Here is a 19,384-nt window from a genome sequence, read left to right as displayed (position 1 = left end):
AAGGTCAGTTTTCAGGATTTCTCGGTCAATGGCTGGGCCACCTGTGCTGAAGCAGGGATATCTTGCCCACCCGTCATAGAACCTGAGGTAGTTTGATTTTTCTTTTATATGTGCTGTATTTGATTAGTGTAATTGCGCCTAAAGGTTTTTTTGTGTGTAATATCTCAGGCCGCTTCAGGTATAACGCAGTAGTGGGGTGTATGGACAAAGCAGATCCCTTTGTGTGAGCTCCACACACAGGTTCCTGCTTCTAACCAATCGATGGTCTGGGCCTTTCCCCGTGAGTTTATAGACAGTTACTTCTCTCCAAAGATGAGGGTGAAGCAAAAACCCCACGTTGTTACAAGGAAATAAATACGTTTATTGCCCGCACAGGAAAGCCTAAAAATAATTTGATTGTTAAACAAAAATACTTTTCAGTTTAAATCCGTTCCCAGTAGAGATCTTCCCTCTGTGTATTACTGCGCTGTTATTGTCACCTGGCCGGGGCTTAGATGATGAAGTATAAATGTAACGGGTTTGCAATGCCCCTGTTAAAGCTTATAACGTAACCCCCGAGGCTCGCACTGCTGGTATACAGGCTAGTGGGCCAGTTGGTAATAAGGGAGTATTAATGCTGCCCCATGTAGCTGGATCATGGTTCTCCTGCGGAGACTCCAGGCTCATGTGTCACGTGGGGGGTCCCTGTCTTCTCTGGTCCTCGGTTATTCCTCTTCAACAACAAATGGAAGAGCTGAAGCGATGACATCGTGCATAGGTCGGCCTCCCAGGACACACCCGCTTAGAACAGTCACTGTCACTATAGCTTCAGTCACTGGGCTGTGTCCCACTCTGTGACCTGCCAACTTTATTGCGTCTGCGTCTCTATTGTCGGACGGGACCTAGATCACTCGTGTGCAGATCCAGTGAATGGATATTTCTTATTCTCCCTTTGTTTCCATCTCTCCCTATACTCCTGTAGACCTATGCATGTTTCTATTTATATAAATGGAACATTCTATCTAGCTATTTACCTATCCAAGTACAGCTATGTGTGCGCTATACACTAGTCCCCTATATGCACTTCTCATGTCCTTATTCTAACTACATATGCTTTCCTTCTTCAAACAGATGCACCGACTAGCTCCCTAGTGACTTATTCCTCTTAACTTCTGGATTCCTAGTTAAACTTTTTCGCTCAGCGGTGTTCACTCGTTCTTGCACACTTACCCTGTGTTACTTTGTCACGATCACTCTCCCTTATCAGTATATAAGGATTTTATTGTACTCCTTTTTTTTTTATCTGTTTTTCCTGTTTTCTCTTTCTAACCGCTTTATTTTAACTCTCCCGCGGGCTCCTTTACATTCTGTAGTTGCCGGGACAACCCAGGCTGGACCAGAATGGTCACCTGACCCGGACACTTTCCTTCCTGCGTGGGGCACTGCCATTATAACATGGGTTTGGATATATTACACTATATTCTACTTTCCTTCAATCCTTTTATTGCTTTAAGTAAGGTATTTGATTATCTCTTCCACGGAACAGCACTGAATCCAGCATATTTGTGCCTGCATAGGATTAAAGACATACACTTGATTCACGTTTATTTTTTGCTTCTGATCACGCTTCCCTTCCTCGGAAATGAATAAGAAATGTTGGCACAGATAAGTGCAGCCCGTCATCCACAAGAGCGGAGCATTTCTCCGCACCATCGAAGCTTACAGTTTATTTACAGTCACCGACAGAGGACCAGATGCAAAGTTATGATCTGACACCTTGATTATCTCCCCTCCCCCAGAACACACGTCAATAAAAAAAAGTCAGTACCCCCACACATTGGGGCGAGGGGGTCACTGAATCAGCACTGGCTTATACAATGCTTATTTTCTCCCAGTCTTCATGCGGCGAGCAGCTGTTGGGAGTTCTCGCTCCGAGGGGTTGTAAGGTAGAGATCTCGGCCCTCGTCTGGTGGAGATCTCCGTGTTGGAAGAACATCCCTCGTGCTATTGAGCACTGCTCCTATGATCAGCGCCCACCGCTTCTGAGATGCACAAGAAGCCCTGATCCCTAAAAGGGGTGGGGAAATAAGATCATGGGGTAGACAGTCTGCCCATCCCCATAAATCCCTCTCCTTTGCTTCCCATCAAATGTCAAAACACCTACAAAGTTGTCCTCCTTCCCTTTAAGCCTCTCCAGTCACCCGCTGCTCCCTGCATGCTCTGATCTCTCGTTAAGCCCCTGCTTGTCACCTGCGCTCTGCCCATAACCGTCTCCTTCCCACTCCTTTTCCCTCACTGCCCCTTTCCTGTGGAACTTCCTCACACTCCGTATACACCAAGCCCCCTCTCTCCGCACCGTAAAAACCCACCACTTAAATGATGCTGGACTCATGGCTACCGTCCCACACCCATAGTCACTCCTACCAAGCACTGACATCTGCTGCATTTACTCCCTCACCTGCAGTCTCCCAACATTCCACTTAGATTGTAAGCTCTGCGGGGCAGGGATTTCCTTTCCTAGTGTGTGACTTGGTTGCACTTATTGTATAATTCCTTGTACTGTTTTTTCTCTTTTTCGTAAAGCGCCACCATGGGCGGTATATAAATAAAGATATACATACAGGGAACACAGACACATGTACTGTAATGGCACACGCTCCTCCCATCGACACTCACGTGAGAAGCTCCTCCAGTTCCCGTGTCACTCTGTGCACGATGGGGGGGCCCTGGTATGTGAGTGCAGTGTATAGCTGGACCAGACAGGCACCTGCACGGATCTTCTGCAGAGCATCGCTGCCACTGCTCACTCCCCCGACCCCGATAATGGGAACTTTCCCTGTGGGGGGAAGAGTCAGAGAGGGATCCCCGGGGTTGGTGAGGGGCTAGAGCTCTGCAAGGTGGGGGGTGGGATGCCACATGGAGGGGCCCTAAAGTGGGGCAGTTTGAGAGGACCCAGAGTGGGGTAATATAGAGGGGGGAAAGGTAATAGAGAGGGGTGTGGGGGGAAGAGGTAATAGAGAGGGGTGTGGGGGGAAGAGGTAATAGAGAGGGGTGTGGGGGGAAGAGGTAATAGAGAGGGGTGTGGGGGGAAGAGGTAATAGAGAGGGGTGTGGGGGGAAGAGGTAATAGAGAGGGGTGTGGGGGGAAGAGGTAATAGAGAGGGGTGTGGGGGGAAGAGGTAATAGAGAGGGGTGTGGGGGGAAGAGGTAATAGAGAGGGGTGTGGGGGGAAGAGGTAATAGAGAGGGGTGTGGGGGGAAGAGGTAATAGAGAGGGGTGTGGGGGGAAGAGGTAATAGAGAGGGGTGTGGGGGGAAGAGGTAATAGAGAGGGGTGTGGGGGGAAGAGGTAATAGAGAGGGGTGTGGGGGGAAGAGGTAATAGAGAGGGGTGTGGGGGGAAGAGGTAATAGAGAGGGGTGTGGGGGGAAGAGGTAATAGAGAGGGGTGTGGGGGGAAGAGGTAATAGAGAGGGGTGTGGGGGGAAGAGGTAATAGAGAGGGGTGTGGGGGAGGGGTAATAGGGAGGGGTGGGGTAATAGGGAGGGGTAATAGGGAGGGGAGAGGGGGAGGGGTAATAGGGAGAGGGGGAGGGGTAATAGGTAGGGGTAATAGAGAGGGGGGAGGGGTAATAGGGAGGGGGGAGGGGTAATAGGGAGGGGGGAGGGGTAATAGGGTGGGGGGAGGGGTAATAGGGTGGGGGGAGGGGTAATAGGGTGGGGGGAGGGGTAATAGAGAGGGGGGGAAGCAGCACTGGCAAGGTATGGGCACCGCACGTGGACAGCCAATTCACTTGGAAGTTAATGCCCATCACGGAGTATCACCCACTGGGGTCTCACCGGCCGTCAGAGCGTACATCTCACGCACAGTCTCCGTGGACAAGTCACGGAGGGGGGCACCGCTCAGCCCCCCCAACTCACTGCTCTTAGGGTCCTGCAGGGTTTGGGGGCGGCTGATTGTGGTGTTGGTGACAATCAGGCCATCAATGCCAAGCTGGGGAGACAGAGGGAGATAAACATTGCTAATAATACGCCCCCCTTACCAGCATGCGCAGGGGGGAGCACACAGGCGTTACAGGGGAAGGGGGGAGCACACAGGCGTTACAGGGGAAGAGGGAGCACACTGGCGTTACAGGGGAAGAGGGAGCACACTGGCGTTACAGGGGAAGGGGGGAGCACACTGGCGTTACAGGGGAAGGGGGGAGCACACAGGCGTTACAGGGGAAGGGGGGAGCACACTGGCGTTACAGGGGAAGGGGGGAGCACACTGGCGTTACAGTGGGATGGGGAGCACACTGGCGTTACAGTGGGAGGGGGGGAGCACACTGGCGTTACAGTGGGGGGGCACACTGGCGTTACAGTGGGGGGGGGCACACTGGCGTTACAGTGGGGGGGGGGCACACTGGCGTTACAGTGGGGGGGGCACACTGGCGTTACAGTGGGAGGGGGGGCACACTGGCGTTACAGTGGGAGGGGGGGGCACACTGGCGTTACAGTGGGAGGGGGGGCACACTGGCATTAGTGGGGGGCGGGCACACTGGCATTACAGTGGGAGGGGGGGCACACTGGCGTTACAGTGGGAGGGGGGGGCACACTGGCGTTACAGTGGGAGGGGGCACTGGCGTTACAGTGGGAGGGGGGGGCACACTGGCGTTACAGTGGGGGGCGGGCACACTGGCATTACAGTGGGAGGGGGGGCACACTGGCATTACAGTGGGAGGGGCGGGCACACTGGCATTACAGTGGGAGGGGGGAGCACACTGGCGTTACAGTGGGAGGGGGGCACACTGGCGTTACAGTGGGGGGGGAGCACACTGGCGTTACAGTGGGGGGGGAGCACACTGGCGTTACAGTGGGGGGGAGCACACTGGCGTTACAGTGGGGGGGGAGCACACTGGCGTTACAGTGGGGGGGAGCACACTGGCGTTACAGTGGGGGGGAGCACACTGGCGTTACAGTGGGAGGGGAGCACAGTGGAGGTGATACCTCTGTCACTACGCTCGCGATGTCCTCTTTGTCTTGCGCAGAGAGATCAGGCGCGATCTTCACAAGCAGAGCCGGTCTGTGCTTACACAGCAGAGCATCCCGCGCCCTCACCACCTGGGGGATACGCACACATTAACCCAGAGCGCCACACGCACATGGGGGGCAGGGGGGGGGTATTACATTCACAAAAGTAACCGGGTGTCTTGTTTTAAACCCAAGCTGCGAATATCCGCGGCTGAGAAGAGACGCCATATTTGCCACAAACTGAAATGTCGGTGAAATATTTGCTCATCTCTACACACAGCTTCACGGACGCGCGCTCACACACACGCACGGTCATGACATGGACACGCGCGTGTCCACGGATGGGCGCATGCGCATACACAGCCTCACACGGGCGCATACGTAGATTGTAAGCTCCTTGTCCCAGGGCAGGGACTCCCTTTTCTTATTGTTTCGTGTCGGAAGCGTTATTCCCATTACGCGTTATAAGATGATGTCACGTGTATTGCTGCTGTAAGCACAGCGCGCGCACACACCTTGGCCAGCAGGTGGTGCAGCTGCTCCCGGTTCTGCAGGTCCCGGAGGCCCGGCGTGTTGGGACTGGACACATTAATCACCAGATAGTCAGCGAGGGGCCCGAGCTCCTGCACCCCCCGCGTGTAATCAGCGGCCGCGTCCTCCGAGCTCTTGTTTTTCCCCAGGTTTATACCAAGTGGCATCCCCCCTGTTGGTAGACACAGAGTGGGGGGGTAGGAGGGACGCGTCACGGGCACTCGACCGGACATGGGGGGTGGAGGGGACGCCACTCGGCGTCACACTGGGGGACGGTTGGGAACGGGCCGAAGGTGGGGGGGGAAGGGACATGGCGTAATGGTGGTGCCGGAAGGACGGGGGGAGGGAAAAGAAGACGAGGGGGGGAGGGAAAAGAAGACGAGGGGGGGAGGGAAAAGAAGACGAGGGGGGGAGGGAAAAGAAGACGAGGGGGGGAGGGAAAAGAAGACGAGGGGGGGAGGGAAAAGAAGACGAGGGGGGGAGGGAAAAGAAGACGAGGGGGGGAGGGAAAAGAAGACGAGGGGGGGAGGGAAAAGAAGACGAGGGGGGGAGGGAAAAGAAGACGAGGGGGGGAGGGAAAAGAAGACGAGGGGGGGAGGGAAAAGAAGACGAGGGGGGGAGGGAAAAGAAGACGAGGGGGGGAGGGAAAAGAAGACGAGGGGGGGAGGGAAAAGAAGACGAGGGGGGGAGGGAAAAGAAGACGAGGGGGGGAGGGAAAAGAAGACGAGGGGGGGAGGGAAAAGAAGACGAGGGGGGGAGGGAAAAGAAGACGAGGGGGGGAGGGAAAAGAAGACGAGGGGGGGAGGGAAAAGAAGACGAGGGGGGGAGGGAAAAGAAGACGAGGGGGGGAGGGAAAAGAAGACGAGGGGAGGAGGGAAAAGAAGACGAGGGGGGGAGGGAAAAGAAGACGAGGGGGGGAGGGAAAAGAAGACGAGGGGGGGAGGGAAAAGAAGACGAGGGGGGGAGGGAAAAGAAGACGAGGGGGGGAGGGAAAAGAAGACGAGGGGGGGAGGGAAAAGAAGACGAGGGGGGGAGGGAAAAGAAGACGAGGGGGGGAGGGAAAAGAAGACGAGGGGGGAGGGAAAAGAAGACGAGGGGGGGAGGGAAAAGAAGACGAGGGGGGGAGGGAAAAGAAGACGAGGGGGGGAGGGAAAAGAAGACGAGGGGGGGAGGGAAAAGAAGACGAGGGGGGGAGGGAAAAGAAGACGAGGGGGGGAGGGAAAAGAAGACGAGGGGGGGAGGGAAAAGAAGACGAGGGGGGGAGGGAAAAGAAGACGAGGGGGGGAGGGAAAAGAAGACGAGGGGGGAGGGAAAAGAAGACGAGGGGGGGAGGGAAAAGAAGACGAGGGGGGGAGGGAAAAGAAGACGAGGGGGGGAGGGAAAAGAAGACGAGGGGGGGAGGGAAAAGAAGACGAGGGGGGGAGGGAAAAGAAGACGAGGGGGGGAGGGAAAAGAAGACGAGGGGGGGAGGGAAAAGAAGACGAGGGGGGGAGGGAAAAGAAGACGAGGGGGGGAGGGAAAAGAAGACGAGGGGGGGAGGGAAAAGAAGACGAGGGGGGGAGGGAAAAGAAGACGAGGGGGGGAGGGAAAAGAAGACGAGGGGGGGAGGGAAAAGAAGACGAGGGGGGGAGGGAAAAGAAGACGAGGGGGGGAGGGAAAAGAAGACGAGGGGGGAGGGAAAAGAAGACGAGGGGGGGAGGGAAAAGAAGACGAGGGGGGGAGGGAAAAGAAGACGAGGGGGGGAGGGAAAAGAAGACGAGGGGGGGAGGGAAAAGAAGACGAGGGGGGGAGGGAAAAGAAGACGAGGGGGGGAGGGAAAAGAAGACGAGGGGGGGAGGGAAAAGAAGACGAGGGGGGGAGGGAAAAGAAGACGAGGGGGGGAGGGAAAAGAAGACGAGGGGGGGGAGGGAAAAGAAGACGAGGGGGGAGGGAAAAGAAGACGAGGGGGGGAGGGAAAAGAAGACGGGGGGGGAGGGAAAAGAAGACGAGGGGGGGAGGGAAAAGAAGACGGGGGGGAGGGAAAAGAAGACGGGGGGGAGGGAAAAGAAGACGGGGGGAGGGAAAAGAAGACGGGGGGAGGGAAAAGAAGACGGGGGGGGAGGGAAAAGAAGACGGGGGGGGAGGGAAAAGAAGACGGGGGGGGAGGGAAAAGAAGACGGGGGGGGAGGGAAAAGAAGACGGGGGGGGAGGGAAAAGAAGACGGGGGGGGAGGGAAAAGAAGACGGGGGGGGGAGGGAAAAGAAGACGGGGGGGGGAGGGAAAAGAAGACGAGGGGGGAGGGAAAAGAAGACGAGGGGGGAGGGAAAAGAAGACGAGGGGGGAGGGAAAAGAAGACGAGGGGGGAGGGAAAAGAAGACGAGGGGGGAGGGAAAAGAAGACGAGGGGGGAGGGAAAAGAAGACGAGGGGGGAGGGAAAAGAAGACGAGGGGGGAGGGAAAAGAAGACGAGGGGGGAGGGAAAAGAAGACGAGGGGGGAGGGAAAAGAAGACGAGGGGGGAGGGAAAAGAAGACGAGGGGGGAGGGAAAAGAAGACGAGGGGGGAGGGAAAAGAAGACGAGGGGGGAGGGAAAAGAAGACGAGGGGGGAGGGAAAAGAAGGCGAGGGGGGAGGGAAAAGAAGGCGAGGGGGGAGGGAAAAGAAGGCGAGGGGGGAGGGAAAAGAAGGCGAGGGGGGAGGGAAAAGAAGGCGAGGGGGGAGGGAAAAGAAGGCGAGGGGGGAGGGAAAAGAAGGCGAGGGGGGAGGGAAAAGAAGGCGAGGGGGGAGGGAAAAGAAGGCGAGGGGGGAGGGAAAAGAAGGCGAGGGGGGAGGGAAAAGAAGGCGAGGGGGGAGGGAAAAGAAGACGAGGGGGGAGGGAAAAGAAGACGAGGGGGGAGGGAAAAGAAGACGAGGGGGGAGGGAAAAGAAGGCGAGGGGGGAGGGAAAAGAAGGCGAGGGGGGAGGGAAAAGAAGGCGAGGGGGGAGGGAAAAGAAGGCGAGGGGGGAGGGAAAAGAAGGCGAGGGGGGAGGGAAAAGAAGGCGAGGGGGGAGGGAAAAGAAGGCGAGGGGGGAGGGAAAAGAAGGCGAGGGGGGAGGGAAAAGAAGGCGAGGGGGGAGGGAAAAGAAGGCGAGGGGGGAGAGAAAAGAAGGCGAGGGGGGAGGGAAAAGAAGGCGAGGGGGGAGGGAAAAGAAGGCGAGGGGGGAGGGAAAAGAAGGCGAGGGGGGAGGGAAAAGAAGACGAGGGGGGAGGGAAAAGAAGACGAGGGGGGAGGGAAAAGAAGACGAGGGGGGAGGGAAAAGAAGACGAGGGGGGAGGGAAAAGAAGACGAGGGGGGAGGGAAAAGAAGACGAGGGGGGAGGGAAAAGAAGACGAGGGGGGAGGGAAAAGAAGACGAGGGGGGAGGGAAAAGAAGACGAGGGGGGAGGGAAAAGAAGACGAGGGGGGAGGGAAAAGAAGACGAGGGGGGAGGGAAAAGAAGACGAGGGGGGAGGGAAAAGAAGACGAGGGGGGAGGGAAAAGAAGACGAGGGGGGAGGGAAAAGAAGACGAGGGGGGAGGGAAAAGAAGACGAGGGGGGAGGGAAAAGAAGACGAGGGGGGAGGGAAAAGAAGACGAGGGGGGAGGGAAAAGAAGACGAGGGGGGAGGGAAAAGAAGACGAGGGGGGAGGGAAAAGAAGACGAGGGGGGAGGGAAAAGAAGACGAGGTGGGGAAAGAAGACTGTGACGGGGAGGAAAGGGTTAATACCTGATTTGCTATGCATTACTGTTGTTGCCCTGTCCCCGCCATTTTTATTCCCCATTTGCAGGCCATTCCCTGTCTGCGAGGGTAAAAGACAAGATGCATTGCTTGCCATACCCTCTAACCGACACATGATGGCAGATCTTAAATGTAAGGCAGGAGGTATTTTTTTTGTAAGTCCAAGCAGGAATTACTTGGACATCCAGCTGTGATATGGGTGAATGAGCTGGGGCTATTTTTATGACCAAGCCTCAAAGGGCTGTAGTTATTTTTATGACGGAGCCTCAAAAGGCTCTCACAGATTTAGAGTCCCCCTGTCTAAAAGAGTGTCAATTATGAAAAGACCCAGAGACCCATAATGTATACAATACTGGCATACTGATGCACAGCAGATGTCAGGCTAGTGACACCTTTGAGTCAGAAACCAGACACAGTGGCCCCAAGTTATGGGTGTAGCCCAGGTATGCTAAGTGGCATGGGCGTCAACCTGACCCATGCGCCCTGCCCACCGGACAGCCCTTTTGACCGGTCTTATGAACTGTGGGTAACTTGGCTATTCGTGTTTTTTTTTTGTTCCCACGAGGGGATAGCTTTGGGCAGTCTATAACTGTGGCTCCCCCAGGTATCCCCAGTGTTTTTCCTGAATTTTAATCCATGATGTAAAGATGCAAGACTTTGTTCCAGTACAGCAGCAACCAGTCCAGGAGTGAAGGGGTTAATAACCACATCACCACAGGACTTTTAAAACCAAGGCTGCATTTCTTGCGCTTGCAAGCAGAGGACAATTTCTTTTGTTTCAAAGGACAATTTCTTTCATTCCCTTATTCCAGTAAGTGTTGTTTTCAAGTGTATTCTGCAGATGTCGTGTGTTTGTCAATTAAGGAAATAAATCACAATTTATTTTGCAACTTATTCTGTTCAATCAAGTACCCAGAAATATAAATGTGTTGATAAAAGTTGGTGTCATCGTGACAAAGACGAGGGGGGGAAAGAAGACGAGGGGGGGAAAGAAGACGAGGGGGGGAAAGAAGACGAGGGGGGGAAAGAAGACGAGGGGGGGAAAGAAGACGAGGGGGGGAAAGAAGACGAGGGGGGGAAAGAAGACGAGAGGGGGGGAAAGAAGACGAGGGGGAGGGAAAGAAGACGAGGGGGAGGGAAAGAAGAGGGGGGGAAAGAAGACGAGGGGGGAAAGAAGACGAGGGGGAATAAGATAAGAGAAAAGGGTGGAGAAGAGAGGGGGGGGAGAGAAAATGTGTGTGTGGGGGGGAGGTTTCAACTCACGGGCTGTGAGTTTTTGCTGCTCCTCTACCCTCTCCAGCAGGCGCTGCCGCACGGCTCCTGCTCCATGACTGTTAAATCCATATCTGATGGAGAGAGGGGAAGGAGCGAGTGACGGGGGGGAGGGGGAGGGGGAGCGAGTGACGGGACGGAGGGGGAGCGAGTGACGGGACAGAGGGGGTGGAGCGGCGAGACAGAAGGGGGGGAGCGGCGAGACAGAAGGGGGGAGAGCGGCGAGACAGAAGGGGGAGGAGCGGCGAGACAGAAGGGGGGGAGCGGCGAGACAGAAGGGGGGAGAGCGGCGAGACAGAAGGGGGGAGAGCGGCGATACAGAAGGGGGAGGAGCGGCGAGACAGAAGGGGGAGGAGCGGCGAGACAGAAGGGGGAGGAGCGGCGAGACAGAAGGGGGAGGAGCGGCGAGACAGAAGGGGGAGGAGCGGCGAGACAGAAGGGGGAGGAGCGGCGAGACAGAAGGGGGTGGAGCGGCGAGACAGAAAGGGGGGGAGAGGCGAGACAGAAGGGGGGGAGCGGCGAGACAGAAGGGGGAAGAGCGGCGAGACAGAAGGGGGAGGAGCGGCGAGACAGAAGGGGGAGGAGCGGCGAGACAGAAGGGGGAGGAGCGGCGAGACAGAAGGGGGAGGAGCGGCGAGACAGAAAGGGGGGGAGCGGCGAGACAGAAGGGGGGAGCGGCGAGACAGAAGAGGGAGCGGCGAGACAGAAGAGGGGGGAGCGGCGAGACAGAAGGGGGGGAGCGGCGAGACAGAAGGGGGGAGCGGCGAGACAGAAGGGGGGAGCGGCGAGACAGAAGGGGGGGAGCAGCGAGACAGAAGGGGGGAGCGGCGAGACAGAAGGGGGGGAGCGGCGAGACAGAAGGTGGGGGAGCGGCGAGACAGAAGGGGGAGCAGCGAGACAGAAGGGGGGGGAGTGGCGAGTCAGAAGGGGGGGGGGGAGTGGCGAGTCAGAAGGGGGGGAGCGGCGAGACAGAAGGGGGGGGAGCGGCGAGACAGAAGGGGGGAGCGGCGAGACAGAAGGGGTGGAGCGGCGAGACAGAAGGGGTGGAGCGGCGAGACAGCGAGGGGGGGGGCGTGGTGGCGAGGGGGGGGCGTGGTGGCAAGGGGGGGGGCGTGGTGGCGAGGGGGGGGGGCGTGGTGGCGAGGGGGGGGCGTGGTGGCGAGGGGGGGGGGCTGTCAGGCGAGACGGTCTCGCATACCCTCCCGGTACCTGTTAATAAGAGCGTGGTCTGCGGCAGGCGAAATACTCGAGGACTGGGGTTCCTTCCTGCGGATTCGGGGTGACACTTCCAACTTCCACAAACCCAAAGCCCATCTTAAAGAGTCCATCCACGGCCTCCCCGTGCTTATCAAACCCGGCAGCTAAACCACGGGATTCCGGAATCTGTGGCCTAAAACTCGCATCTCCTGGAGGAAAGAGAGACTATGAGGGAGAGAATGGGGTGGAGGGGGAAGAGAGGTGAGACAGGGGGGGGGACAGAAAAAGGGGGGGGGGGGAACAGAAAGGGAGGGGGAAGAGAGGTGAGACAGGGGGGGGACAGAAAAAGGGGGGGGGACAGAAAGGGAGGGGGAAGAGAGGTGAGACAGGGGGGGGACAGAAAGGGAGGAGGAAGAGCGCGAACAGGGGGGGAGGAAGAGCGCGAACGGGGGGGAGGAAGAGCGCGAACGGGGGGGAGGAAGAGCGCGAACGGGGGGGAGGAAGAGCGCGAACGGGGGGGAGGAAGAGCGCGAACGGGGGGGGAGGAAGAGCGCGAACGGGGGGGGAGGAAGAGCGCGAATGGGGGGGAGGAAGAGCGCGAACGGGGGGGGAGGAAGGGCGCGAACGGGGGGGGGAAGAGCGCGAACGGGGGGGGAAGAGCGCGAACGGGGGGGGAAGAGCGCGAACGGGGGGGGGAAGAGCGCGAACGGGGGGGGGAAGAGCACGAACGGGGGGGGAAGAGCACGAACGGGGGGGAAGAGCACGAACGGGGGGGGGAAGAGCACGAACGGGGGGGGGGAAAGAGCACGAACGGGGGGGGGAAAGAGCACGAACGGGGGGGGGAAAGAGCACGAACGGGGGGGGGAAAGAGCACGAACGGGGGGGGAAAGAGCACGAACGGGGGGGGGAAGGCGGGGTAGGGGAGAAGGCGAACGGACGGGGGGGGGGAGAAGGCGGGGGGGGGGAGGAGAAGGCGGGGGGGGGGAGAAGGCGGGGGGGGGGAGAAGGCGGATGGGGGGGAGAAGGCGAACGGACGGGGGGGGGAGAAGGCGAACGGACTGGGGGGGGGGAGAAGGCGAACGGACTGGGGGGGGGGAGAAGGCGAACGGACGGGGGGGGGAAGGCGAACGGACGGGGGGGGGGAAGGCGAACGGACGGGGGGGGAAGGCGAACGGACGGGGGGGGGGAAGGCGAACGGACGGGGGGGGGAAGGCGAACGGACGGGGGGGGGGAAGGCAAACGAGGGGGGGGGAAGGCAAACGAGGGGGGGGGAAGGCAAACGAGGGGGGGGGGAAGGCAAACGAGGGGGGGGAAGGCAAACGAGGGGGGGGAAGGCAAACGAGGGGGGGGAAGGCAAACGAGGGGGGGGGAAGGCAAACGAGGGGGGGGAAGGCAAACGAGGGGGGGGGAAGGCAAACGAGGGGGGGGGAAGGCAAACGAGGGGGGGGAGGGGGAAGGCAAACGAGGGGGGGAGGGGGAAGGCAAACGAGGGGGAAGTCGAACGGGGGGGGGGGGGGGGAAGTCGAACGGGGGGGGGGGAAGTCGAACGGGGGGGGGGGGGAAGTCGAACGGGGGGGGGGGGGAAGTCGAACGGGGGGGGGAAGTCGAACGGGGGGGGGAGGCGAACGGGGGGGGAGGCGAACGGGGGGGGAGGCGAACGGGGGGGGGAGGCGAACGGGGGGGGGAGGCGAACGGGGGGGGGAGGCGAACGGGGGGGGAAGGCGAACGGGGGGGAAGGCGAACGGGGGGGGAAGGCGAACGGGGGGGGAAGGCGAACGGGGGGGGAAGGCGAACGGGGGGGAAAGGCGAACGGGGGGGAAGGCGAACGGGGGGGAAGGCGAACGGGGGGGAAGGCGAACGGGGGGGGGGGGAAGGCGAACGGGGGGGGGGGGAAGGCGAACGGGGGGGGGGGAAGGCGAACGGGGGGGGGGGGAAGGCGAACGGGGGGGGGAAGGCGAACGGGGGGGGGAAGGCGAACGGGGGGGGGGGGGAAGGCGAACGGGGGGGGAAGGCGAACGGGGGGGGGGGAAGGCGAACGGGGGGGGGGAAGGCGAACGGGGGGGGGGAAGGCGAACGGGGGGGGAGGCGAACGGGGGGAAGGCGAACGGGGGGGGGGAAGGCGAACGGGGGAGGGAAGGCGAACGGGGGGGGGGAGGCGAACGGGGGGGGAAAGGCGAACGGGGGGGGGGGAGGCGAGACATCCAGAACCTACTAGTCTGTCAGTGTCACGGTGTCTCCTTCGTGGCACCAGACCCAAGGCCACGAGCCGTACGGACAGCGTGTGTGCCAGCTCAGGAGGTACCAGGCTCTTGCAGGATTGGCATCAGACACTCTGCGTAGAAACGCTCATCCCCCCTCACGGTCAGAAAGGAGGTGAAGAGCAGACTCCCCCCACCCAACACTATCAGGGCATCCTTCAGCCGGCGCTGCAAGAAATGAGAGGGGGTGAGGGGGGCAGAAACAGAGGATGGGGGAGGCAGGGAGGGCAGAAACAGAGGATGGGGGAGGCAGAAACAGAGGATGGGGGAGGCAGGGGGGGAGGCAGAAACAGAGGATGGGGGAGGCAGGGGGGGGGCAGAAACAGAGGATGGGGGAGGCAGGGGGGCAGAAACAGAGGATGGGGAGGCAGGGGGGTCAGAAACAGAGGATGGGGGAGGCAGAAACAGAGGATGGGGGAGGCAGGGGGGGCAGAAACAGGATGGGGAGGCAGGGGGGGGCAGAAACAGAGGATGGGGGAGGCAGAAACAGAGGATGGAGAGGTAGGGGGGCAGAAACAGGATGGGAAGGCGAGGGTGGCAGAAACAGGATGGGAAGAAAGGGGGGGCAGAAACAGGATGGGAAGGCAGGGGGGGGCAGAAACAGAGGATGGGAAAGCAGGGGGGGCAGAAACAGAATGGGAAAGCGGGGGGGGCAGAAACAGAGGATGGGAAGGCAGGGGTGGGCAGAAACAGAGGAAGGGAAGGCAGGGGGGGCAGAAACAGAGGATGGGAAAGCGGGGGAGGGCAGAAACAGAGGATGGGAAGGCAGGGGTGGGCAGAAACAGAGGAAGGGAAGGCAGGGGGGGGCAGAAACAGAGGAAGGGAAGGCAGGGGGGGGCAGAAACAGAGGATGGGAAGGCGGGGGGGGGGCAGAAACAGAGGATGGGAAGGCAGGGGGGGGGCAGAAACAGAGGATGGGAAGGCAGGGGGGGCAGAAACAGAGGATGGGAAGGCAGGGGGGGCAGAAACAGAGGATGGGAAGGCGGGGGGGGGCAGAAACAGGATGGGAAGGCAGGGGGGCAGAAACAGAGGATGGGAAGGCAGGGGGGGAGGATGGGAAGGCAGGGGGGGGAGGATGGGAAGGCAGGGGGGGAGGATGGGAAGGCAGGGGGGGAAGGATGGGAAGGCAGGGGGGGGAAGGATGGGAAGGCAGGGGGGGGGAGGATGGGAAGGCAGGGGGGGGATGGGAAGGCAGGGGGGGAAGGCAGGGGGGAGGATGGGAAGGCAGGGGGGGGTGGATGGGAAGGCAGGGGGGGGAGGATGGGAAGGCAGGGGGGGGAGGATGGGAAGGCAGGGGGGGAGGATGGGAAGGCAGGGGGGGAGGATGGGAAGGCAGGGGGGGAGGATGGGTAGGCAGGGGGGGGAGGATGGGTAGGCAGGGGGGGGAGGATGGGTAGGCAGGGGGGGAGGATGGGAAGGCAGGGGGGGAGGATGGGAAGGCAGGGGGGGAGGATGGGAAGGCAGGGGGGGAGGATGGGAAGGCAGGGGGGGAGGATGGGAAGGCAGGGGGGGAGGATGGGAAGGCAGGGGGGGAGGATGGGAAGGCAGGGGGGGAGATGGGAAGGCAAGGGGGGGAGGATGGGAAGGCAGGGGGGGAGGATGGGAAGGCAGGGGGGGAGGATGGGAAGGCAGGGGGGGAGGATGGGAAGGCAGGGGGGGAGGATGGGAAGGCAGGGGGGGAGGATGGGAAGGCAGGGGGGGAGGATGGAAGGCAGGGGGGGAGGATGGGAAGGCAGGGGGGGAGGATGGGAAGGCAGGGGGGGAGGATGGGAAGGCAGGGGGGGGAGGATGGGAAGGCAGGGGGGGAGGATGGGAAGGCAGGGGGGGGAGGATGGGAAGGCAGGGGGGGGGGATGGGAAGGCAGGGGGGGGAGGATGTGAAGGCAGGGGGGAGGATGGGAAGGCAGGGGGGGAGGATGGGAAGGCAGGGGGGGAGGATGTGAAGGCAGGGGGGGATGGGAAGGCAGGGGGGCAGAAACTGAGGATGGCGAGACAGAACCAGGATGGGGAAGCATAGAACAGAATACAGGGTCGCACCTATACAAGGAGCTATATACAGAGACATGCTGCTCAAGGTGCTGTATATAGTTTGTTGCACTATGTAAGGAGCTGTATACAGGGACACTATACAAGGAGCTGTATACAGGGTCACACTTTACAAGGGGCTGTATGTAGAGTTACACTATACAAGAAGCTGTATACAGGGGACACACTGCACAAGAAGCTGTATATACAGGGTCACGCTATCCAAGAAGCTGTATATACAGGGTCACGCTATCCAAGAAGCTTGTATATACAGGGTCACGCTACACAAGGAGCTGTATACAGGGTCACGCTATACAAGGAGCTGTATACAGGGTCATGCTATACAAGGAGCTGTATGTAGGTTTACACCATACAAGGTGCTGTATACAGGAGAACGTGCACAAAGAGCTGTATTGGAGTCGCTGCTTGCTCAGAGGGCGCTGTATATAGGGCAGGGTGGTGTGTGCATGGAACGTGTCGGTATATGGAGTCAGGCGGACACGGCGCGGTATAGCGAGGTACAGACACGCTCACCATCACTTTGAGATCCTGACATCCCCACTTCCGGCAGCATGAAAAACCACTTCCGGCAGCATGAAAACCACTTCCGGCAGCCATCATGTGGTTGGCTGGAGAATGTGCATCACGTGACCGGACATGCCCTCATGTTCGCCATCTTGATTTGGACAAAATGCACATGCCACACACACACACACACACACACACACACACACACACACACACACACACACACACACACACACACACACACACACACACACACACACACACACACACACACACACACACACACACACACACACACACACCACACACACACACACACACACACACACACACACACACACACACACACACACACACTATATATCCCTCTCTTAATATATACACGCACCTCTGTATACACTAATTATTGTATATATACTCCCCTCTGGATATAAATCTCTACATTCATTCCTGTATATATACTCCACACTGTATATACCACTATCTATACACCTCTATATATTTTCATCTCTTTATATAATATACTCCAGTTCTCTCTGTATATAACCCTTCTCTATATACACCTCTGTGTATAAATTAATTCATATATATATATATACTCTCTGTATATAAACCCTCTCTTTATATACACCTCTGTATACACTAATTCATGTATATATACTCTTTTCTTTATATAACACTATATATACACTTCTGTATAAAAAATAAAACACTACATATACACCTATCTCTCCCTCTCTATTCTCATCTTTGTATATAACACTCTATATATACATATATAATACTACCCTCAAACAGTTAACCCTTATCTCACTGCCTCAAATGTGGCGGTAAAGTGGCAACGGGTGTTCAAGACGATGTATAATTAGGGTGACCAGACGTTCTGTTTTTTTGGTCACCCTATGTATAATTGCACTCATGCTGGTAGTTTTCACCATACCATGAAAATTTAAATAATTTACCTGGCTAAAGTGGGTAATTGCAGTTTAGGCTGGCATAGCAAGTAAGGCCTTAGCCCTCAAATGTGGTAGATACCGAAAAGCAATGGTCCTCCTCCGGAAGCTGGATTGTCCCTGGACTTGACAACATTCAGGAAGAAGACATCAAGGCAGAGGTGTACGAAGAATCCCGGAGGTTAAACAGAAGCTGTCGTTCAAACCTAAACCTGGCTACCTACAGCTGCCAGATTCTCCAGTGAGGCAGCACTGCAAGAACTGGAAGATGAATTTAAGAACATTGCATGGGATATTGTTGGTGTTAGGCTGCGGCCAAGGCGTCCGTGCGCGTGACGTCACCCGATTTTTAGCTCCAGCGATCTGAGGCCAGGGTAGACATGACAGGGAGGCGTGTCGGGGGCGTGGCCGTGACGTCAGGGAGCTGGTTCGCCGTCATTAGGCGAACCGCTAACGTGACCTGGCCGTCACGCCGTGGAATCAAATGTAACTAATTTCTTGCGCGCTCCCTCGCACTGTCGCGCGCACGCACAGTCTATGGCTACGATCATTGCCTTATGGCGCTGTGATCGCGCACGCCTCCGCACCGTCACCCGATCATGGCTGCGGCCTTAGTGAAGTAAGAAGAAAAGATGAAGGCCCCATTGAGGTTAAAAGCGGCCACCTATTATTATTATTATTATACAGAGGTACAGATAATAGAAAAATCAGTGGAGTAGGCTTCATCGTTAACGAGACGGAGAAACAACATGGTGGAGTATGGAAGCTAATCGGAAAGAGCAGCCAGGATCATCATTCAGTTGATAAAGATAAACTTCAAACAATCCAAGTGTTTGCTCCAACATCAAGTCACATAGTCAATGAAGTGGAAGATTCTACCATGAAATCAACCAACTTAACAACAGTGGAAAGTGTCACCTCAAGATCGTTACGGGAGATTTCAATGCAAAGATTGGTGCGTTGTTTGGTAAGTATGGTGGAATAGACGTGATACAGGTAGGCAGAATGTGGGGACTTCTTAAAGAGATTGTACAAAACCACAGGGCATAATCAAACGGATAAAGAGCAGGAAGAAACAACCACTGACGAACCAAGTCAAGAGGCAAAAAAATCCATGAAGAATGGAGGTGCCCCAGGGGAAAGTCGAATAACCACTGAAATGTTGAAGGTACCGCGGGGAAGTAGTAGAGAAAATCCTGGCAGAACTCTTTACTCGTTGCTTAGACTGATTAGAAGTAGAACCACTGAGTGCAACTATACAGGGATTTTTTTGACCCTCTTGGGTCTATTCTGTTTTATGCTTTGCTTAGACATCAGGAAAATTCCAGAACAGTGGAGCAATGCCATAATTACTCATCCAAAAGAAGAGAGACAAAGATGACCTAAAGAACTGCAGACTTTCCGTTTCTACTTCCAATCAAATGTTTTTTTATGAAGATACTCCCTACTCAGCTCCAATGGACCTACGACTTTGCCCAGCCTAGAGAAGAAGCGGGATTACCGAGTCGATACATGACGATGGACCACTTCCAAGTTGTATAGGAAGCGATTTCTCAAACGATCTACCACTCGGCTTAGGATTCATCGATAACGGGAAAAAACATTTGAGTCTCTCCACAACTCGGCCATTTTAGGACTCCCCCCCCCCTACCCCCCCACAGGGATAAGTGACCCTGATACTATCCTCTACTTCAACAAATCCTCTTGCAAATGTGAGGCTGAGTATTCAAATGACCGCAAACATGCAGCACAAACATACAACACGCTAATGAGAGCACAGCGTGTGCTCAGCACAGAGCAAATACACAACACAAACATACAACACGCTAATGAGAGCACAGCGTGTGCTGAGCACAGAGCAAATACACAACACAAACATACAACACGCTAATGCGAGCACAGCGT

General features: G+C 57.5%; 1 protein-coding gene across 1 annotated transcript; it reads right to left on the bottom strand.

Moving 5' to 3' along the window:
* Nucleotides 1-337: 337 nt before the first annotated feature.
* DHODH (dihydroorotate dehydrogenase (quinone)) lies at nt 338-14,175 on the bottom strand (the record flags this gene model as incomplete). The annotated part of the gene is given in 12 exon segments (XM_075583913.1): nt 338-2,047; nt 2,656-2,815; nt 3,814-3,967; nt 4,960-5,073; nt 5,499-5,686; nt 10,511-10,593; nt 11,729-11,753; nt 11,756-11,776; nt 11,779-11,889; nt 11,892-11,925; nt 13,929-14,021; nt 14,023-14,175. Coding segments are annotated over 12 exon segments (1,200 nt in total), but the record flags the coding sequence as incomplete, so codon positions are not given.
* Nucleotides 14,176-19,384: the final 5,209 nt, after the last annotated feature.

This window comes from Ascaphus truei, unplaced genomic scaffold (genome assembly GCF_040206685.1).
Source record: "Ascaphus truei isolate aAscTru1 unplaced genomic scaffold, aAscTru1.hap1 HAP1_SCAFFOLD_411, whole genome shotgun sequence".
Lineage (NCBI taxonomy): Eukaryota > Metazoa > Chordata > Amphibia > Anura > Ascaphidae > Ascaphus > Ascaphus truei.
This window is presented reverse-complemented; position numbering and strand designations above follow the sequence as displayed.